This window comes from Pelodiscus sinensis, chromosome 3, assembly GCF_049634645.1.
Source record: "Pelodiscus sinensis isolate JC-2024 chromosome 3, ASM4963464v1, whole genome shotgun sequence".
NCBI classification, from domain to species: domain Eukaryota; kingdom Metazoa; phylum Chordata; order Testudines; family Trionychidae; genus Pelodiscus; species Pelodiscus sinensis.
In genome coordinates, this window is record NC_134713.1 from 189,828,358 (window position 1) to 189,852,182 (window position 23,825).

General features: G+C 43.8%; 1 protein-coding gene across 2 annotated transcripts in view; it reads right to left on the reverse strand.

The window, feature by feature from the left end:
• Positions 1 to 1,688: 1,688 nt before the first annotated feature.
• SNAP25 (synaptosome associated protein 25) overlaps positions 1,689 to 23,825 on the reverse strand; it is a 108,107-nt gene continuing 85,970 nt past the window's right edge. Inside the window, exons 5-8 of one of the 2 annotated variants that reach the window (XM_075925671.1) lie at positions 19,340 to 19,457; positions 15,117 to 15,242; positions 11,631 to 11,775; positions 1,689 to 3,036 (exon numbers count right to left, since the gene is read on the reverse strand). In XM_075925671.1, the coding sequence (XP_075781786.1) occupies positions 2,968 to 3,036; positions 11,631 to 11,775; positions 15,117 to 15,242; positions 19,340 to 19,457 (458 nt within the window). In that variant the 3' untranslated portion in view covers positions 1,689 to 2,967. Of the gene's footprint in view, positions 3,037 to 11,630; positions 11,776 to 15,116; positions 15,243 to 19,339; positions 19,458 to 19,596; positions 19,715 to 23,825 lie in introns of both variants that reach the window. The other variant, XM_075925672.1, reaches the window with a different exon arrangement.

Here is a 23,825-nt window from a genome sequence, read left to right on the forward strand (position 1 = left end):
ACTTGCATTTGAAATTTTTTTAGGGGTCCACAAATGAAAATAGGCTGAAAACCACTGGTCCTAGATTCAACTTCCAGCCATTGGATCTTTTTATACTTCTGTTTGATAGACGGAAGTGCCCATTATTAGATACGTGTTCCCCATGTAGGTACTTACAGACTTTTAGCAGGTCATCCCTTAACTATGGTTTTGCTAAGATAAATTGATTGAGCTGCTTGAGTCTAACACTATAAGGCACCTTTTCCAATCCTTTAATAACTTGGGTGGCTCTTCTTGCACCTCCAGGCTATCAACATCCTTCTTGAATTGTGGGCACCAGAACTGGAGACACTATTCCAGCAGGGGGCTGCACCAGTGTAAATACAGAGGTAAAATTACCTCTCCACATCTGTTTGAGGTTCCTTTGTTATTGCATCCCAGGATCATGTTAAATTCTCTTTGCACTGGAGGTACATGTTCTGCTTTTTATCCAACACAAATTCTAAGTCTTTTTCAGGGTCACTGCTTTTCAAGGGAGAGAACTGTCCCCCCATGTAAGTATGTCTTGTATTCTTTGACCCACAACACCTACAGTTTGCTTGTGCCCAGTTTCCCAAGCAATCCAGCTTGCTCTGAACATGTGATCTGACCTCTTCATTATTTACCATGCTGCCAAATTTTGTGTCACCTGCACACTTTATCAGCGATGCTTTTATGTTTGGACCATTTGCTCACTTATTTAGGAGGGTGTTAATAACATCAGAATGTGAGCCAGATCCTCATGGAGTATAAATCATGCAAATGTGGTTTTAGGACTCTAAATTTAGACACCCATACTTGGAAATCTAAGCCCATGGTTTTGCATATTTCCCTGAGTCTGATATATCGTTTTAATTTTAGCACAGTCTGATCCATAATAATAATTGCTAGAAGCTTACCCTGTAGCAAGAGAAAGTAGGGGGAAATTATTTCCACAAACAGAATGATAACAGATACTAAAAATAAACAAGTGCAAGTACAAACACAGCCTGGGTCAGAATGATCATGCAGCGTTAATATATTCTGGCCCTTGTTTTCTTATATGTTTTGACAGAGGTTCATTTAGGCTTGTGAATGAATTATTCCCTCATGTACAGTTAACAATAATTTGATTCCCCATAAAGAAAAATACCTAGAAAATAGGACAAATCTATTTTTTACTGTAATAATTGTCAATAAATATTTACCTGAATGAGTCCTTTGTTAAAGGCATTCCTATCAGGCTAAACAAATGTTACAGTTACTAGGGGGTTCTGTGAAGAGAGCGATATTAATGACATGAGACTTGATCCTGAGCTGGTATCAATCAATATCATTCCACTGACTTCAGTGAAGCTACGCAAATTTATACCAACTAGGGATCTGGTGCCTGTATTCTATTTTCTACCCCAGAACAGAGAAATTTTCATCTCTGCATTCAGCTAACTCCCCTAAACCAGGTAATTAAAAACAATAATCACATCACAATTTGCTCGGTGTGAGCCGCTTTTGTTCGGAATAGTTCCCTGTCACTTTAATTAGCATCCTAAAAGAAAGTCCTTTGTTTCCAGCCCTCACATACGACTGATTTGCAAAGAGCCCTTGGACCACATTCCTGGCTCTCTCTTCTCATGTGGGAGGAAAATAACAAGGTATCACTGACACACAGGCCAACAAATGGATAATGGAAGCATTGATTCCGAGATCTATAATTTTTAATCATTTTTAAACTAGCTACAAAATGTCAATCACTTCACAAACTGACAGGAGACAGAAAGAATTTCATTTTACATGCTTCAATGATATTAATCTCACAGTTTATCTAGATTTCATTCATGTAGGATATTTTTATTATTATTTTTCAATAAGTCAGCTACTAAACATCTCAGCGATTTGGTGTGCATAGCTCTAGGTAAGCAACAGAGAACTGTACTGATAACAAACCACACGAGGATAGCGACTAGGAAGATAGGGCCTTATAAAAATTACATTTCTTTGCATCAATTCCTATGGTAGTCGTTTCCTCCAAATGATAGTCTTCAAAAGCAACAGACAAACCCAATATATTACACCCGTTTCTTTTGGTCTTTGACATGTTTTCACCCAAAGTTTCAATTTTACTGGCAATGATTAAATGGCGAGTGCCAAATCCACCTTTTTTCATAATTAAAAAAATGACCATGGTTAAGAACTGTATATATATATATTTATATATATCAACAAGAGAAAAAGTGGCACTACTGCAAACTTGCTGGTATAACATAGTCCCAACACAGTCCCAATACCGAGCATGCTTTTGTTGTCATTTGTTGATGTGCTACTGCCATGGGAAAAGTCTCGTTTAAGTAGGAGTCTAGGAGTCTATTTATTTCTCATGCATAAATGCATAAATCACATCACTTTTTAGTGCAATGCTTGTTATAGTTATAGAATTCCACATCGTCTAATCATGAAATCAGAACAACAGAGGACAGCGATGGAGAACTGAAGACAGGAAGTTTAAGTGATACCCAAAGACAGGAGTATGGCAGTAGCTCTGTGGAATGTCACAGTTTTACAAGAACAATACTGTATATTTAAAGGTTAACAGCACAGTTAGCATTCCAACATTGTTGTCATTCAGCAAACATAAAGGAAAAAAGAACCAAAAAGAAAAGAAAGCAACCCAAAAGAGAAAGAAAGGATCAAAACCAACAAACAGAAAAACCCCAATCGAACAATCCCCCAAAACTTCAAAGTTTGAGCTATAGCCATCAAATCAGCGCTATGTACAACCTTTGGAAAGAAAGATATCTAGAAAAAAATAATTACAAGTATCATTTTTGGAAAGCTGACAAACTACACAGGACAACATTTACAATGGGAGCTGATATGTGCATGTGTGCAAACCTAGTAGGTAAATACCATGAGAAAAGCGTGAAGACACTGCCATCTTGGACAGTGGAAAGAAAGAAATGCACCAGGTGGCATTTAACCACTGCCCAGCATTTTCGTTGCACGTTGGTTGGCTTCATCAATCCTGGTTTTGTTGGAGTCAGCCTAGGGAGAAGGAAGGGAAGAAACAATTGGTTACACAGCAGAGAGAGAACATCTGCTTTGCAAAGTATGTACGGGGTGAAACTTTGTAATCCGGACTTCCCTAGTCCGGCATCATCGGGATGATCATCGGGGCCAGGAGCGCTGCCAGACTACATGGATTGAGAGAGCGGAGTCAAGGGTAGCAGCAGAGATCCAGGCAGAAGCAGAGCCACTGGAGAGAGCCTGTGGCAGGAGTAGGGCCACTGGATGGAATGCACCCAGCAGAGCCATGGGGGGAGAGGAGAACCCCAGGCAGCAGTGGGGAGGCCCAGGAGGAAAAGCAAAGCTCCTGGTGCATTGATCTCTCCTGGTCTGGCAAATTCTCTGGTCTAGGACCAGTCAGGTCCCGAGGGTGCAAGACCAGGGAGGTTCCATCTGTAGTAGAGTGTTTCACTGATCAAGGCCTAGAAGCACCTACCTTTACTTCCCGGTCCTGGCCAAGTCAGGAAGGGAAAGCTCAGAAATACCATGAGAATGGCTGTTCTTGTGGATTTGGAGGCCCAGCAGGAAGAAATATTACATTGTAGATGGGGTCCATTCTTACCTCAAACTGCATGATTCTGGACTAATAGAAATCACCTTTCCATTAGCGCAGTAGTCCTTGGCCTTACCCAAAGTTTACTGGAGCCCTTGGGCTAGTCAATTCCTTTTGCATGGGATTTCTACCTCAGTTTGCCAGCTCAAGGGCCTCAGGCAGGCTTGGGGTAAGCATTTCCCATTTTTGGTTTTTGTCTGGGCTCCCAAATGCTAGCTCACACCCCAGGCAGATGTAAACTGATATCCCACCACTGAGGATAATGCTGAGAATCTGACCCAGTTTGAAATCCATCCATCAACAATTGCAACAGATGTGCAGCTTTTATGGACACAAGGCTTCATTCGGCTTCTCTATTATATAAGCCCGTGGGATGTTGTAGATCTGGGCCCTGCCCTGGCTAAATGATTATTTAAAACTTGTCCAGGCTGTCTAATGCTTTTGTTTGTGTTGTACTGGCAAAGCAAAGGGCAGAGAGGTTGTCCTCTCATGTAAAACCATTGAGAAAAGTCTTTTGAAAGTACATCAGATGGGATCCTCAGGTCAGAGCAACACTTGCTGTCCCCATAGTGGGAAGGGAGTAGGAGGTTTTATGCCACCCTTCCACAAGATCTACTGGCACAAATTAGAGCAGCATTAAGGCTGCTCTAATGTGCACCAACAGATAGCACAAAGGAGAATTAAGAGGGACCAATGATCTGGCCTATCAGTTCCACTGCTTGCTGGTGTGTAAGATGTAGACAAGGACTTACAATGCTCCCAAACCTTTATTCCTCACACGTGATTGTGCTTCAAAATCCCATTGAAGTGGCCGGCATTCAAGGGGAATGGGAATGGCTGGCATTCAAGGAAGGAAGGATTAGGTCCATAAAAAGAAGCAAAATTAATCAGATTTCTGGAGCCTCCTTGGAAACGGGTTCCAAGGAAGATGCTCCGCTCACTCCCTGCAACACTCCTTCGATGTGGAAGGAAAGGGTCCAAGAATCCAGTTCCACCATCTTGGAGCTCACTGGAATCTCACTGTAAGATGGCCAGGTGCGGTGGTATTTCTAAAGGGACGGCAATTGCTTCTGAGAAATGTAAATAGCCTCTGAAATAATCAGATTCTATCATATTGAATATAGGCAGTTAAATTAATCCTCCATTCTCCTCCAGGGATGAATCTAGCCTAGTAATTTTGAAAATAAAACAACTCCATTTTTTTGGCAAAGGGACTCATTTTTCAATGGGGTCCCATTTTGACCTGGGGTGTAGTAGCTGCCCAAAGTCATCTTTGGAGATAAAGGAGCAGTATCTAAACTGAAGTCAACTGATTCAGCTGCATCCACGTGGATGTTGCTACACTGACTGACACCAGCTGAAGATCTGGTTTTAAATGTTCTTCCGTGTACAATCCAATGTACGTAGATGGGAGAAGTAGGGTTACCACCTGGTATCGGGTGTACTCTTGGAGGTTTCATTGAAGCACATAATCTTTAAAGATTAATCTTTTATTCCTGGAGCCTCCAGGATAATCCCGGAGGGCTGGCAACGAACTGGGAAGGGTGAGAATGGTGTTATTGCTTGATTAGCGTTTATTTCAAATGAGCCATTGGCCATTTCATTTTATTAGCTCATGTTTTGCATCACTGCTGCTTTTCATGATGACTATCCAGGTAGCAATATGGTGACACATTTCTGTCATTTCAAGGTATGGGCCCATTCTCATTGCTGTTGATGGGAGTTTGGTCTGTCATTTCCGTGGCGGGGTTTACAAAGATTTCTGAACAGAACAAAAATTGTGGGGGGCTTGGGATTGGTGAGGCGGTCTGAAATAACGGGTCCTTTCAAAATGCCTGGGGAGTCTGGGTCTTTTTAGAGCCACTTTCTAGCCCATTCGCAGGTACAAATGTAGAGGGGAAGAGAACTTTAAACCTTTTGGCTGTGTCTACACTGGCATGAATTTCCGGAACTGCTTAAAACGGAATACTAGTTAACAGGTAGTCTCTACGCAAATTATGTAGCTTATTTGGTAATTTGGCGCTGTCTACACAGCACCAAATTTCAAAATAAACCACTGTTCCAAAACATCCCTTAATCCTCATGGAATGAGGTTTGCACAGACATCAGAATAGCACATCCATTATTTTGAAAGATATTTAGAAATAACAGGTGCGTTCTCAAGATGCAGAATAGCTATTTCGGGATACCGGAAGTATCCCGAAATAGTGCCGCAGTGTAGACATACCCCAAGAAGCCACAGGACTAATAAAAAATAAATAGTATCATCAGCTTTCATGGGCAAAACCCATTTCATCAGATGAGCTGGAGTGGAAATAACAGAAACAAAGAAACCAAGTGGAAATAACAGCTGCTTATCATCTACCTACCCCGACCACATAGCTTCTGCTGGCCACAGTTCTCCATTATTGATCAATGGGAGCTGCAGGATTGGTGTCCGCAGGCAAGGACAGCATGTGAAGACCCCCTGCTCTTACTTTCTCAAGGGCTGCAGGGACATGCCATATGTATATAAACTAGCCAATTAGCCCATCATAAGATGAGATTTTCAGGTTTCTCCTCCATGTTCGTCTTCTCTCCTGAGCCTCCGTTCTCTCGCTTTGTGTCTCTTTCTCTCTCTCCTCCTCCTACTGCCTCCCCTTTTCTCTCTCAGTTCTCCTCCGCCTTCTGCCTCTCTCTCCATCTCTCTCTTTCTCTTCTCCCCCTCCCTCCTCTCACTCTGCGTTTCTCTTCTCTTCCTCCTGCTGCGTCTCTCTCACTCTCTCTCGTGCTGTTCTCCGCCTCCTCCATTCTCCTCTCTGTCTCCTCTCCATGTCCTCTGTGTCTGCTCCACTTTCTTACTTTTGAATCTGGTGCCCTTTCCTGACGTCTGAGATGCACGCTCGTCCAGGCCCCGCCCCCTGGCTGTTCGCTTTGGGTGGCGCTGTTGCCTCCCACCGTGGCACTCGGCTGACTTCTGCGTTGCTCAGCCAGGCCACCGTGCAGGTGCAAGCGGACGTTTGGGCCCCGTGCTCCCCATGCAACACCCCCATGCTGCATGGGGAGCACGGACCCCAAACAGCCGCTTGCTCCCACGTGGTGGCCCGGCTGCGTGGCGCAGAAGTCAATTGAGCGCTACGGTGGGAGGAAATAGCGCCACCCAGAGGGAACAGCCAGCGTTTCAGCGTTACAGAGTCACAGACATTAGGTTACTATATATATGATAACAGCATTTTATCAGAACTAGGTATTGTTTGAGTTTCTCCACTTTTGGTAAAGTTAATATTATTGCCATTAACATTTTTTGCCTTTGCAAGCGGCTAAAGATATGGCAGTATTCCTTATGTACTGTAGGTTTGGTGTTTTCTGTTTGTGTCCCATAACTGATTTGACAAATGCTACGCAGAAAGATATTTTTGCACAGTAATGAATGCAGTGCTATTTTTTTAAAATCTGTGGGCCAGCCTCTTAACAAGTATAAATCTGCATAATTCCTTTGATGTCATCGCGCTATTCTCATTTATACAGGATGTGGATTTGGCTCCAGGTATCTCTGGTTAGCTCTATTCATGGCAAAAAGGGCCTCTTGTGAAATTTTAGAATGCTGGAAAACTGTAAACAGTTTCCCATGAAAGAACAAGCCTGGGGCAAGGTTATATTTCATCAGAGATGAAGGCATGACAGTCAATTTGAACACGGTAAAGGCCATGGGTAGGCACTGAACTTGGTGAGAACATTACAGTTCACCTCCCTTAATGGGAGCTGAGGTAGGCCAAGGCCGAGCACTTTTGAAAACCCCATCATGTATTCATCACTGTAACCCAAAGTCCTCTGGAGAATGTGCCAAGCCTCCAGGACATTCCTGAGTGTTTATATCTGATCTCAGACTTAAGGCCAGGTCTACACTAGACCCGGCAGCTCAGCTTAAGGAATGCAAATCCAGCTAAGTAGAATACATAGCTGGAATTGGCTTACCTTAAGCTGAGCTTGGTGGAGAGCAAACGCTCTCGTCAGCTTCCCTTACTCCTTGTAAAAGGAGGAGTACTGGATGCGGGCGACAGTGGCCTCTGAGTTCAATTTAGTGAGTCTTAACTAGGCTTGCTAAATCAAACTCCGGAAGATCAATTGCAGTAGCAATGATCTTGTAGACAAGGCCTTAAGAGATTGAAAGAACAAAGGGTTTTATTAACCACTCTCCTTTGGAAAGGCAAGGCAAGTGCTCAGAGCTCTGAGGAAGCTCCAGGTTGCTCAAACATCCAGTTACACGCCAGTGCTGTATATCCACACAGCTGGCATTGTTGTCTGCTTTGACAAAGAGTGGCAGTGGGGGGATTTGTAATGACTCCTAATGATGGAGGCTGCAGATTCCCATCTCCTCTGAGTGACAGCACCTCGAGCAACACAGTGCCCCAGATCCCCAGGACAGACCATTAGTCCATTGCTGACTCATGAGGAAGTGTCCTTCCTGAATCACCATCCCGGCTTACAGGAGCTCCTGGGTTTCTTCACCCTGAGATTCACCTGTTCCAGGCTTTGCTGGCCTTAAGTCTCACACACTGAAGTAATTGTAGACTCATAGAACACTAGGACTGGAAGGGACCTCAAGAGATCATGAAGTCCAGTCTCCTACACTCATGGCAGGGCCAAGCATCATGTAGATTATCCTGGACAGATCTGCTCTTAAAATCTCCAGTGATGGAGACTCTACAATAGCTGTAGGCTTCAAGAGACTGATTTGGTACCATTCTTGGGTTGTTTTCATGAGCCAAGGACTTGGTCAATTTAAGGATCCATTATTTTTCTGTGTTGGTCTCAATTGCCAGTGCTTAGAAAAAAGGAAGACTCCCCGGTTGGGAAATGGTCCCTAGTGACAATAATTTTTAAGGAAGGATGTTGAAATTTAAGCAGAGCTTGGTTCAAAGCGAAGTGTTTACCCTTTCAAAAACATGATGCTTGCTCTGTGAGCGTGGTGGGCAGGTCCATAATACAGGAGCACATGGATCTGTATTCTCACCCAATCCCTAAAGGTATGTCTACACTGCCACCCTAGGGTGTGTCTAGACTACATGCCTCCTTCGACGGAGGCATGTAGATTAGCCAGATCGGAAGAGGGAAATGAAGCCGCGATTAAAATAATCGCGGCTTCATTTAAATTTAAATGGCTGCCCCGATCTGCCGATCAGCTGTTTGTCGGCAGATCGGGGCAGTCTGGACGCGATGCGCCGACAAAGAAGCCTTTCTTCATCGGCACAGGTAAACCTGGTTTCACGAGGCTTACCTGTGCCGATGAAGAAAGGCTTCTTTGTCGGCGCGTTGCGTTCAGACTGCCCCGATCTGCCGACAAACAGCTGATCGGCAGATCGGGGCAGCCATTTAAATTTAAATGAAGCCGCGATTATTTTAATCGCGGCTTCATTTCCCTCTTCCGATCTGGCTAATCTACATGCCTCCGTCGAAGGAGGCATGTAGTCTAGACACACCCCTAGTTCAAACTGGGGTGGCTAATGTAGGCATTCGAACTTGCAAATGAAGCCTGGAATTTAAATATCCTGGGCTTCATTTGCGTGTTCCCGGGCGGGCGCCATTTTAAAATGCCTGTAGTTTGAACTACCTGCCCGCGGCTACATGCGACACGGACTAGGTAGCTCGAATTAAAGCTCCTAATTCAAACTACCGTTAAACCTCCTTGCAGGAAGAATAATGGTAGTTTGAATTAGGAGCTTTAATTGAAACTACCTAGTCCGTGCCGCGTGTAGCCGCGGGTAGGTAGTTCGAACTATGGTCATTTAAAAATGCGCCCGCCTGGGAACATGCAAACGAAGCCTGGGATATTTAAATCCCAGGCTTCATTTGCAAGTTCAAATGCCTACATTAGCCACCCTAGTTCGAACTAGGGTGGCAGTGTAGACATACCCTTAGGGACTGGCTGAGAATACAGATCCATGTGCAGACATACAGTGCAGACATACCCTAAGAAGCTAAGAGTCCTGCCAAGTGAGTGCTGTTCCTCAGGCTGGGTTTAAATGTCTGAGTTAGTTTAAGAAGCTCTGGTGTCGCTGATGTACATAGTTGTGCATCTAACTTTGTAAGAGGTTTGCATAAAGAGCCTCAGCTGGTACAACTCAGTGTCAGTGCATTAATACCTAAGCTACACCCGTTTGTACCAGCTAGTCCCCTGGTACACAGGCTTTACCTACACAACGTGCCTAGTCAGTGTTTTCAGCATCAGTGAGGATGTTTTCTAAGCAAGAACATGCCCTAAGCCAGCAATGGAATGTTCCTCTCTAGTATTCAGAGCATCATTCTGTCCCACAGGCACAAATGCCATCCACCCAAGTTTCATCCGTGTTAAATGACCTGCTAGGAAGATTGTCATGCTACTGTTGGCTGCTAGCATGGCATAGCAGGCACTTCACCTAAAAAAAGCAGGTGTGTATTGTGCCTCCCATTTCTAAGTTCAATAGGACACATGCCACGCTGTAATACTGTAATCCTTTTGTGGGTAGGCAATTTTCAGTCAACACTGAGCTGAATCTTAGCAATCACAACGCCCCTTCTCAGTTCTGAAGGTGCCACTAATTTCTCCGTGTATTCTTGCTCCTTTTCTTACTAAAGTTTAGATTTGCTCACAGACTTCAAAGAGAAGCTTCAGAATTGTCATTCATGCTTAAATTTGACACTTTATGTATGAGTCTCAACAAAGATGCTAATTATCTCACCCATTACAAAGATAGCTTCCCCAATTATCACCCCTAATATCATTATCTCATAGACACTAACCTCACCCACTCATCCCCCCTCTGTTCTAAAATCTGATTTGTCAACTGTATATGTGTTCACTTTTTTTGATTGTATCTCTTTGGTATACTGTATATGGTCATGCTAATTTTCTTCCACAGTTTGATCTGAGGAAGTGGGTCTGGCCCACGAAAGCTCATCACCTAAAAAGCCATCTTGTTAGCCTTTAAAGTGCTGCATAGTCCTGTCTTTTGTTTTATCACAGCTACAGTTACTCTCATCACATTGTCAGGCACTTCATTCATGGCATCTGATGTCACAAAGTGCTGTGGGTCCCTGAATGTGCTTATGTTTTGTACTGGGCTCTCTGATTTACCCAGCGGATGTGAGAAGTACATGTGGCCGCTGCTTTCTCTATTGGCTCCAGGTGTCAGGAGGCTCAATAGTGCAAGTGATTCTGGCTACGGTCAAGGCCAAACTCTCAGCCAACATAAATCTCCACTCAACAGAGCCACAGTGATTTACATCCACTGAGGTTCCACCCCGCCCCCCTTATTTTCCTTTCTAGAGATCTGACAAAACAAATGCAGGGACTATGTGGACCTTAGGATGTGAGGCTGCTAATAAATTCTCAGTTGAGCCTGCAAGTTGCAGTCACCTCCTTGAATATAAAAATAGACCCAGACTCCAAAGACCTGCAGTGCAGCTCCAGTGCTGGTAGTCCTGACTTTTTAGAAGGTATGGGTTTAATAGTGATTTCAAATGTGGTATCTATTATTTGCATTGTAGTAGCACCCAGAAGTCCCATTGGGAAGGGGGGGAATTAAACCTTCCCTACCCTTGAAGTGACAGGCAATTCAGCTCCCACCCCCCAAATCTGCAGATCTCTAGGGACTTCTACATTGGGAGCACACTCCTCCCCCCCAATCCCCAAACTCCTACAGGAGCCATACTGAGCTATGCTTTCTCTCAGCTGCTGCTGCCCGTAGCTCAGAAGGGCCAGCAGCACAAATTACTGTAGATGCTTCAGCAGCATGCACAGCTCTGTCCTAAAGATTTTGGAGGGAGAATCTGCCAGTTCCCTCACCCAGCTCCCTCTTCCCACAGCCACGAAATGTGTCTCTGCAGAGTAACTGCCGAAGGGTCTCCACAGGGTTGGAGGAGGGGAATTGCCGCAGGGTGCAGGTGAAGGCTTGCAGGGCAGAGGGTGGGGGCGTTCCATCTGGCAATGCCTGCCAGGCAACGTGACTTTTCCGGATTAGCGTGAAAAAGTTGTTAGTTCCGGCAGCAACTCAGCGCTCACCTTCTCCATGATCCTGTCGATTTGGCGGTTCTGTGTGTCAATCTCGTTGCCCATATCCAGGGCCATGTGACGGAGATTTCCAATGATGCCGCTGACCTGCTCGAGGTTTTCGTCCATTTCACCTTCTCGGTCATCATTTGTTACCCTGCAAGAGAACACACAGCACTTTAGAATGGAGCTGGGCTCAGCCAGTCTGGGTACCTCTGCAGCTATCCAGAGGCCCTCATTCCTTTAGCCCTGCCAGGTCCTCCCCAACCTTACATCCATTTTCCCCTCCACTTTGAGCTGTCCAACCTTCCTCTGGGCCATCCACCATCAGCCACTCTAACCTAGCCACTGCCAGAAGTACTGCTTGCAGTGCTGATAGGTGTCAGTCTGGGCTGTCACCACCAGCACTGTAGCCTTTAGTGATGGCTCTTCTGAGCATCGCTCCTTTTGGACTTGAGATCTTGCCTTTGAGTGAACAGAATATTGGAGAGCTACGTGCAGGCTGCCGAGCCAAGAGATCCCCTCTACTTGCTTTGAGTTATTGGTGTCTAACTCATGACTAATCAAAGCTCTGCCCAGGAGCAGCCTCGTGTCTGAAAATTTTGGCTTAAATGATTCATTGTTAAGTAATTAAAAAAAATTAACAGAGCGTATCTTGGATTCATCAGCTTCAGAATACATTCCCTGTGGCCCCTGTTAATCCCGTATAATGTTGGCATCTTAACAAGAAGATTCAAGCTGATGGTGAGCAGACCCTACAAAAGAGCTCGGTCATTCAGTCTTGAGTTATGCATCAACTCTCATAGTTGGCCAGTTGTGCAGGGACTTACCAGTCCGTGATTCAAACACTGGAAAAAGTTCGGCCTGCTTGGAAAAGCTTGGAAAGACACTGCTTTTCACCATCGCCTATGTTCCTTAATGGATCACAAACAGTGGCAATGGGATAACCCTGAAGACAGATGTCTTCCATTTATCCGCAGGACAAATATGGCACAGGCCATGGAAATACAAGTTTCCCCTGTGATATCATGCCCCCAAGGGCATACTACTGTGCCATCATGCCCCCAAGGTTGAAAAAGTAAATGGCGGTCTCAGTGTACCTGATCCGCAGCTGGGTCCCATTTGGGTCAATTCCCTCCAGTTCCATCACAGTACACATGCCATAGCATCCACAAAGTTAACAGAAGATTCTTTACCTATGAATCCAGTTACCTCTGTCTTCAGAGAGCAAAGCTTTGCACAGCGGGAGATCTTTCCATGGAGCAGCTGTCAGTATGAACGTAAATGCCACCTACCTCTCTGTTTTACAGACCCTGTAATCCATATTTACTCACCACTGTCTCCTTTGCTAAAAAAGAAGGTTAGCAGGGGGATGCCAGGACAGAACATTTTTCTATTATAAGTGGATTTCATTTCCGCACCGGAGGTTGCCATTAAATGTGCACCAGGTTATGCACCAGCTACTGCCCGTTACCCCAGTTCAGCCAGGGCCATTGGGTTGTGGGGAGCATTAAGCTCTGGCTAGTTCCACTGAAGACAACGGCACCTCTCATCTGCACTCACTCCAGGGCCTTGTTGAGTGGGAGCCTACACTGCTATTCTCTTAGGGTACATCTAAACTACATGGCTCCGTCGACGGAGCCATATAGATTAGTGTACTCGAAAAAGGGAAATGAAGTGGCGATTTAAATAATCGCCATTTCATTTAAATAAAAATGGCTGCCGTGCTGCGCTGATCAGCTGTTTGTCGGCACAGCGTGGCAGTCTAGACGGGGATCTGCCGACCTCAGAACCCTTCGTCGACAGATCCTGTAAGCCTCATTTCACGAGGCATAAAGGATCTGTCGACGAAGGGTTTTGGGGTTGGCAGATCCCCATCTAGACTGCCACGCTGTGCCGACAATCAGCTGATCGGTGCAGCATGGCGGTCATTTTGATTTAAATGAAGTGGTGATTATTTTAATCGCCACTTCATTTCCCTTTGCCATTCTGCCTAATCTACATGGCTCTGTCGACGGCTGACACACTGGGGCTTGTGGGACTCGTGTGCCCATCCTAAACATAGCAGTGCAGAGAGGAGGCGGGCTTAGCCTCTTGCTTGAGCCACAACTCAAAAGTGCTGTCTGTACAGGCATTCCTGCAGCCCTCGCCTGAGCTCGCTAGCCCTACCCTGACAATCCAGGCTAGGAGGCTAGTTGTTGATGTATCTGTAGCTAGAAAATAAGGGGGTCTCAATTCAGTGATGCACTGTCTGCTGGCAATTGATGATGCTTAATGATAAACCACTAGGTATCTTGGAAAGTAATTATAAACTTGTATTTATAGAACACCTTTGAAAGTACTTTGCCATCATTAACTACTTACAGCCCCTCTCTCCCGTGTAGTACTGTGCCCACAGAGAAGCCCACTGTGACCCAACTATGTGGGCATAGAAGTTCACCCACATGCTATCCTTTGCAGGTTCAGGCCTGGTCTACACTACATTGGAAGGTCGAAGTAAAATACACAACTGCAGCTGTGTAAATTACGCAGCTGGAGTCAACGTCTCTTACATCGCGTTTCCGTGTTGTTCATACAGCGGGAGGCCTATGGGCACAAACGCTCCCCTTACTCCCTAATGAGTAGCACAAGTACCGGCACTGACTGGGCGTCCTTTCAATTCAATCTAGCGGGTCTATACTAGACATGCTAAATAGAACCCTGCAAGATTGACTGTGGCAGCACTGGTCTTCAGCGTAGTGTAGACATGCTCTCAGTGCCTTAATCCTAGCAAGACCTTGGTCCAGTAGGCAAGTAATTATAATAGTCCCATTTTACAGCTGGGGAAACTGAAGGAGAGAGATTAACAGCCACTCTTTCAAGATGCCACTAATGGTGACTCCTGAGGGCTTTATTTTCTGATCTATTGGGCATACACCAGTCAAGCTAATGTCAATGGGAGCTGCCGACATTCAGCACCTCTGAAAATCACACCTCAGGTGGGTGTGAGCACCATCTAAGCCATAGAAAATGTTGGCCTAAGGAACTTCCCTAGTGCCACAGAGTGAATTAGGGTGTGTCTAGACTACCTAGTTTTGTCGACAAAAGTGGACTTTTGTCGACAAAACTATACCAGCGTCTACACTACCGCTGAGTTCTGTCGACATAACGTCGACAGAACTCAGCAGTTTTGTCGACGCTGGTAAACCTCATTTTACGAGGCATAACACCTTCTGTCGACAGAGTTCTGTCGACAGAAGGTGTTATTGCCTGTAACACTGCGTCCAGACTACGGAGTTCTGTCGACAAAGCAGCTTCCTTTGTCGACAGAACTCAATGTGTCTGGACGCTCTTTGTCGACGGAAGTTTTGTCGACAGTATCTGTCGACAAAACTTCCGTCGACAAAACGCGGTAGTCTAGACGTACCCTAAATGAAGAATACAGGATTTCAGACCATATGGAAGAAATATATTAGCACCAGGGAAAATAGAAAGAAAACAGTGGATAACAAGGCTCACCTGCGGATAAAGCCACCACTGATGGCCATTTGCTCCCGTTCATCCACAACACGTGCAGGCTGGCTGGCTACAACCCCATCTTGATTATTGCCCCAGGCTTTTTTGTAAGCATCACTTGATTTAAGCCTATGCAAAAAAGAGGGTGAGCAACAAAGCACCAAGTAGAAAGAGACAAGTGCAAAAATCTTTACTTCTCCACGCTAAGAGCTACGTCAAGCAAATGAGTTTTAAGATAGAGGGGCTTTTATCGTATACCGATATATCATACGCCTCAACAAAACTTTTTTTTTCTGCCACCACCACCATAATGCTTCAAGATTTCATTTCCAATAGAGTGAATTGTAATAGTCAAGTCTGCAACATGGCACACTGGATTTTGGTTTGTTGGCTTGGTTTCCAAGCACAAAAAAAACAAACAAAAAACCGATAATGGGAATAACATTCAGTTGTATTACAGCAACATGTGAGGATTTTGACATAGAACACAGAGAACATACTGGCAGACAGACATTGAAACAAAACTGCCAAATATAGTGTGTACATCACATCACAGCAACACACTGGTTTAGAGAAAAATAGATTAGGCTAGATTTTAACACAGTCTCATGCAAAAGGTTCCTTTTTAAATAGATATCTGTGGTGTAATGGGCATCTCAGGCCATAACTTTTCCAATGTTTTTAAAAGTATATAACATTGCAGGAGGAGGGGGCTGGTTTTGAGCATTGGAGTTGCAGTGAGCGTAATTTCATTAGATTTCTCAATAATATATCGGTACTTGAAAATAGTAACCATACATCGACAGTTGATGTACAAACCTTTGTCCACAGAGACAAAAAGTAAAATAGGCAGAAGTGGGATGAGTGCAGGAGAAAATAAATACAAGCAAACTAGCATCAGAAAGGGAAATTCCTCTACACTTTCTTCATGCACCAGCTACAGGCATGAATAAGAAGTGAAGCATTCTCATTAAGCACAACTGCCCCAGTGGTTCATCATACTCTTAATGCACCAGCAGTAACAGCCCTTTGCAATGAGCAACACACAGGCAAAAATGGATCTTGGCCTTCTTCAGCAATCCTGAAACCTCAGGACTTAAAAAAAAAAAAAAAAAAACAGCCTTCTAACAGGTCATTGCATTATGCAAACTTTCCAAGAGCCACTTTTGACTGAGCCGCCATGATGAGAAAAATTAAAATCCAGGCATACCTGCAGTGGCAAATATTAAGATGTGCAGCATACTTCGGGTTGTTCTGACACTTAAGTGATCAAAGGACTTCAATGGGAGAAATCGTCAACTTTGTGGTCTGTAACCACAGAACTTCATTTTGTTCCAGAAAGAAGCCTGTTTCAGCCAAGCTCTGGGGAACGGCAAATTTCCCAGTTCTGCACACACCTATGAATGTGCATAAAACAAAACAGCCCTGCAGCTTGCATTTGGTGGAGGGAGTGAACAAACTTTCAGAAGAATTGGGGAGGTTACTGAAAAAACTTCAGATACTCCCACCATGTAATTCCATACTCCCTGAAGTTGCCAGGAATTTGTTTTGTGCAAAGATGAGTTACATACCAAAAGAGTATCAATAAAACATCATTTAAGGGGATTTTCCAGAGACACATCAAAGCTGCTGTTTTTTGTCTCTTAGAATATAGTAAGACAAAATAAATTTAGGTTTTTTTTCTAGGTGAAGTGCATTATACACCATCTTTGGCGGCATTTCTGGAAATGAATTAGGGAAATGTCTCTAAACAGCGCTAGTAATTAGCATCCCAAATGCTGCACATATAGTTATTACTATGCATTTTCTTTTAGACCTTTGCCACATGCAGAGAATAAGATATCTCATGGGCATTCTTCTATCCACCCAGAGCCTGAACCCCCATTTTTTGTGCATGCCAACCTCCCACCCCAAAACAGCAGGTGAAATGTTGGTCTTGTTGTTAGCTTTGCCATGGCCTGCAAGGAGGCCAAGATTTCACCCAATCCGAATTTTGGCTGCTGAAGGAATGTAGGAATGGGCCCTAAATTAGAACCCACGGTTCAGTTAATGTTATTCACATGTAGCAGGGAATTCTTATATATGAAAGTGTCTCCTTATTTATGGCTACCCAGGAAAAGGAACGGTGGGCACATTGCAGTGCTGTTGGTATTTAGGCCCTTACGGGTTTCGCTTTGTGCTGCATGGCACCTCTAAGAACAGCTGCCCTTTCTAGAGCAGTTGACTCCTGTCTTGATATCTGTGAAAACTGCCTCTAAAAAAGACGGCTCAATTCTAAAGCCTGCCAAGGTGAGCAACCTCACTGATCAGTAGCCTGGCTTGCTTCTTGAGCCCTCATAGTACAACTGCAGGTCTGTTACTCTGAACGAATTGGTAACACTGCGCAGCACTGTGACACCTCTCCTAACTAATATATACTGCCTCACATACCTGCAGGACCCTTTCTATGTGCACTCAGGAGAGTCCATGGTGCTGCCATCACCGCCAAGTGGTAAATATCTGAGTGTCAAATTCTCAGGCACAAAAACTGAAACAGGTGTGTGGGTGTCAATGGAGCTAAACTGAATTACCACAGTTAGCCCTGAGTTTTTAGCGGCTTTGCTGTGAGTTGGTGCACTCAAGAAGTCAAGACTGACTACAGTAGCCCATGGGATTCTCTGTACCTACAAGGCTAGCTTAGGGCATTGGGTTTGCAGCAGATTCCCTCCCCAATGGAACTCCCAGGGGCACTGTTCCTATCTCAGGTACAATGACTCCAGGAGTGCTGGAGAAGGGAGACTGCTGGATCTACCCTGTGAAAAGAGTCAGCACGTGCTCCTTCCTGCAGTTCCACGCTCCAGTCCAGAGGGGAGACAGGATAGACCTGAGACTCCAGGCCACCCTGCAGCCCATGCGAGAGCCCAGCGGGCAGGGAGCTCTTGCACGGCATGTGTGTGCATGTGTCTCTCTTGGAAATCTCTTCCCAATGCCACTTTGTGCACCCTGGCAGGGCTAGTCACACTCCGGGGCAAAATGTCGACTGCAGCAGGTATTTACACCTTGGCGCAGCATATCAGAGTAAGACAATTGACCTCTTAAGCTGAACTGCTGTATTTAGGGCCTGTTCCCCTCTCCCAAACAAATACCAGTATTATATACCCCCTCCCTGCCAAGAAATTAACTTTAAAAGAAACGGTGATTGCTCAGAGAAAAACACTAGTCCTGCTGTTCTTGCTCAGTGAAAATTCCCAGGGAATTCTAGGGGAGTTTTGACCAGGTTTGCCAGAGTAAGAATAGCAGCAAGATCAGGCCCCAGTTATGAACTAAATTAGGCAGCTGTGCTCCTCAGAAGGCCGCAACATGTTATAATCACCCCAGTGAAAACTTAGGGTTTGTTAATTATAAATTGTATTCTTAATAACACTCTATTCTCATAACCTTTGCATTGCCTGACTGCATGCGAAAAATCTGGTCTTTCCAGTAGATTTCCATACTTCCTTACCCATGCAACCACATATCACATTTTTCTGCTGCATTTGAAACAAGTTTTGAAGTACTTCAAGAACAATTATATTGGAGTGTGATGGCATGCAAGTGAGCTAGACACATTTCAACATTTCTGCGTAGTGTACGCTCTACCCAGTGAAGGGAAATTTGGCATGACCAGTTCAGTGGTCCTACATTTTTATTCTTTATAACAAGATGGTAAATAGCACAGTTTGGGATCAAATTGCAAAACATCATGCTCTTTCAAGATCACGTCAAGGGAGGTATCTGTTGAGCAATGGGAAGATAATGATTTCCCTTCCAGAATTTTGAGAGATACTTATCCCAAATGACCTTTTCTGCATGTTTGAGCCACAGCTCTTCAACTTGATTAACCTTGATCATGATACTGTTTGTTTTAAAATTTAGGGTCTCCAGAAAAAAACAGTCCTGCTCTTACCATGATTTTTGTCAGCGAGGTAGCTGTAACATGGAGTACACTTTCTGTAAAATGTTGAAACTTGGATCATTAAAAGTCATTTACAGTAAAGTTTTCACTGCAGTATGCCTGATTTTAATGCATCTACAGTAATTCCCACTGAGTTGTCTACACTATGAGATGAACGCATTTGACCCAGAATCGTTCTATCTGCATGCCACATGCTCATCCTGTCCATGTGCCTAGCGAGGATGAGCTTCGCAAGGCTTTCAAGATCGGCCTTGAGTGCTCAAAAAGATTCAGGCAGGCAGGCAGCACCTACTTGTTACATGGACAGACACAAAGACCACAGAATTTTCCTAGGTCCGTCAAATTCTTTTCTGCTTCTTTCATGTCCTTATTGATTTGGTCCATTCCCTCTTCGATGCGTTCCAGTTGTTCTGATTAAACACAAGTATTTTATCCCCACAGAATGAAGCAAATGGAAAAGGACAAAGAAAAAAAAGACAAAAAACTTCAGACATTCACTGTGACAAAAAAACTGGACACCACATAGCAGAGCCGGTACCCAGTACCTACTTGTTACAAGGACATATGAAAAGGCCACAGCATTTCCCTAAATCTTTTAAATTTTTCTCAGCCTCCTTCATGTCTTGGTTGATATGGTTCATGCCTTCTTCAACACGATCGAGTTGTTCTGGTCAGGACAAAGGGATGACAGCATGGAATGAATTGTATTTTTTGCTGCTTGTTTGTCTTCAACAGAACATGAAAAATGACCATGGGAAACGGAATTAATAGCAATATTACAATGCATTAATCTGAGCGGATGCATTGCTGCTGGGATGTATGCCAAGCTAGATGTTGAAGTGCAATGCCTTTCACTAGCATGGGTAGAGTAAAGCAAAACAAAGCAAGAAAGAGAGAGATGTTTGAAATATATTAAACAGGATGCAATGGTGTAGAAACACGGTCATAATCCTTATATCCAGAAACATAATACAATACATCCACTTACTAAGACACCAATGACATCCAAGAGAAAGAAAGAGATAAAGTTATCATCCTGCATTTATGCATGTTAATAAAAGAGCAAGTCTCTTTCAATGGACAATAACTTGATTACTTACACTTACAAAGGCCTTTGAATTGGATAATACGACTGGTTTGATTTGTGGGTGAGTAAGTGAAGGGACAGTTAGTAATGATGTTAGGAATGGGCATGAGCTATCTTGTTAAGACTTATGTCCAGGTGCATACTTTTTCAGGGACTGGGAGAGCTGAGATCCAAAAAGTCAGTTCTGGTCCATCTCTAGTCAGAAAAGTCTTCTCTTGGGGATTCTTTTGTAAGTTGGTAGTCAAAGGCTCTATGCTGATTTATAGACTCGGACCAAAGTTAATTGACTTCAGTGGGCTTTGTATTGGGCCCCTCAGGGAAGTTTACAACAATCTTATGCCACTATAATTCCATTTACTTTAACAGGGATCCTGATTTGCATTAGGACTAATGAGCGAAGCATCCAGCCCAATAAAGGGGTTAACACAGACATCACGCTGCTCCCCTGACATCAGTTGGGGTCTGGTTTACACTAGGGCTCAATTTGTTGCATATTTTTCTAGGTAACATTGTGGCTAAGAATAATTTCACACAGTAATTTGTCCTGAAATTAAAGCTGAAAAAATTGTCCAAAGCAGCAATATGCAGTAATGTAAAATTCTAGGCTCAGTCTTAAGGTTCTAAAAATAGTCCTAACTCCACTAGGACCTTAACTTTGACTTCAACGGAGCTATACCATTTTGCACCAGCGGAGATTCTGGCTTTTCTTTTTCTTTTAAAGGGAAAAATGTATGATGTGTTGGACAAACATTGCTTACGGTTCTATTTTAATCTCTCAAAACTTTTAGTCAAGTAAATCGATATTGGTTATGCAGAAATAAGGAATGATTAACAAGTGTTAAACTGGCTAATTCACATTTCCTGCATTGGATACAGAACATATATCCAGACATTTCCGAGTGTTAGGTCGGGGGTGAGGGAAGGGGGAGAAGGACTAGAGAACACAAAAGTGTAATAGAAATACAATGTGATGCCTGAGTGAAACAAGCCATGTCAAGATAAAAATAATGTATTTTAGAAACGAGAGCCTGTTCGTGCCTCCATTAAAGTCATTGGAAATCTTCCATTAGCTTCATTGAGAAGAGGAGCAGTCCTCATTTCTTCCTTGGGTTTCTGATAACACTTTGAGATGAAGGTTTTCAAGGCTTTCTAGAGTATTTGAATGCCCATTTCCCATGACAATTAATTTAATGCATTTTAAATTATTTGAATGGGAGTTGGACATTTTACCTCCGGGGGACTTTGAAAATCTCAATCCTGATTACAGAAGCAGAAAGTATTCTAAACAGTGAATTTACCATTCAGTATTTATGCTATTTGAGGGTTTTTTCCTTATATGAAAGTGAAAGTAGGTGTGTCAGCAGGTTGTATGTTGGTTTCACTTTTCTTGGTCTCATCCCCCATCTGGATGTTCATGAGTTTGGGTTCACAGTGCTGCGGGGGACTGTCTGAATCTAAATTCAACCCTACATTTTGAGGCCTAAATTACCTGACTGTGTTCATTAGAAGGAATAGACCTCACCAGGTTTAAGAGTTAAACATTAATATGAAAATCTGAGCAGCATATTTCACCCTTTTTGTTAAATTGTTGATCAAAGAACCAAAAATAAAATGGGTAGTTTGTTTTGAGAAACAATATATTTTTGGTATTGAGGCTTAACAGAAGCTTTGATTTGACCATTATCATTAGAGTCTTCACAAACTAACTTAGCTGATCAGCAATTCTGCCTGACAGTGGCAGTGTCATTGGAAAAATGACCCTGTGATGTAAAAATGGCATTTCTGCTCACTTGCTCTGCTCCCAGTGCATTCAAAGTCAGCTGCTGCCGCTGCCTATTTGACTAACACTCTTTTGCTCTGCACAGCACATGCAGCTGTGGGGGAGCAATCTGGATTCTATTCTGACTCATGCATCATGATGAGAATTACTAGCTAAGGCCCAGTTATGGATTATTTTTCACTGCGAGTGATGAAAGAACCGGACTTGCTGATCCCAGACGGGGCTATCAGTTAGATGAATCATCTTTTTACTTGAAAATTTTGACAAGGCAATCACCGAAAGTGGCAATACCTACAAAAACATATGGTGCCATGTTTACAGTTGCTTTGCAGAGGATAACCATGTATAGGTTCTCAAAATCATTTGGCCAGTCGGAAGCACTGAGATAAGACAGCAAGGGTCAATCACAGATCAAATATGAATGATGAACCTTAAGTACGATCTGGCATTCCTCACACAGGCAAACACCCTCTGAATCAAGAGTAGGATGGAGTTTTGAACTTTACTTCCAAGAGATTCCCTGTAATCTTCCTTTTCATGGCCAGGTGATGCAAGGCTTAACTGAAGAGTATATTTTGCATGGCTCAAGGACTTCTCTTTAAAACATGCATCTCACCACAGCTTTGCTTTAATTTATCATCCTTTAGGATTTGCGAATGTACCGCTGTTTGTGATTCCACTTGATGGCAGGTTATGTGATTCCTGAGGAACAAAGCTACCGACAGGCAATTTATCTTCCATTAAGGAAAACCTCATCAGTCTAAAAAGCCTGCATTGACTAGTAGCCTAGCAGTCTAGACATGTGTCTGCTCCTTCTAAACTGGCTTGTTTAATTTAAACCCAATAGGCCGGATTCTTAGTGGATTTAAATCAGCATAACTCCAGGGGCTTCAATGGAGCAATGCCAGTTCACCTGAGCTGAAAACCTGCCTACAGGCAACGTGGAGAAACAAGACTCTTGATCTGGATCAACATTCCAGTGGAATAAAAGTGCCGTGGGGTAACTCTGGATATGTTGGTTTAACAGATTAGAACCTGGCCCAGAGTTTTTTAATGATGCAGAATTTGGTGGCTAACAAAAAGTTAATGTCATATATATTTAACGGGCTTCCTCTGTTCTAATTTCCTCTCTTGTACCAGATCAGCTGGGGCAGAAGCTATGACAATTTTCACTACTAGATTTAGTATAACCGACTCTCCATCTCAAATAGCTATGAATGATGTGAATTCCAGCAATCCCGCCTGGAGAGAATGAGCACACAGATTACCATGGCTAGAGCCTTATCTGTGAGAAAAGGGTACAGCCTCTGAATAACTGGAAGAAAAGGAAGCTCTTGATATCGGTTCTGTCTGATCAGTGAGTCCAGTGGACAAATCTATGGGACCCTTGAGGTTTTTCCCTATTGTGACCAATGTGGTACAGATGGGAGGGGAACCAGTGTCATGACTAGTTCTTCAAAGCACTTTCCCCTCCTGGCTAGCATCATTGTGTCTTGCTAAGGGGTAATTTGAGCCAGTTGTCCTCCTTCCAACCATGAAGTTTCTCTGACAGCTTTGACTTTGACAGCGGAAAATGAGCTACAGCTGCGTGTGACTGGAGTCATGTTGGCTGCAGAATTATGGCATCTCACAATCTCTCCACGTGGTCTCATGTAGGTACCAAAGGGGGATGGGGACATGGTAACTCTCTGTCGGACTCCTCAGGTAGAGTTGTCACCATTGTCTGTGTCTTGTCGGAGAGGACGGACCAGAGTCTTTGTAGTTACCTCAACAACTTCTTCAGCTTCGCCCTGTCAGTAACTCAGCGGTTCCTTTTGCTCAGCAGTGTCAAAAGCTGCAGGCAGGTCAAGTAGGAGGAGCACTGAGCTATGACCAGCGTCAGAGGGGCAGCCATGCTAATCTACAGCCGCA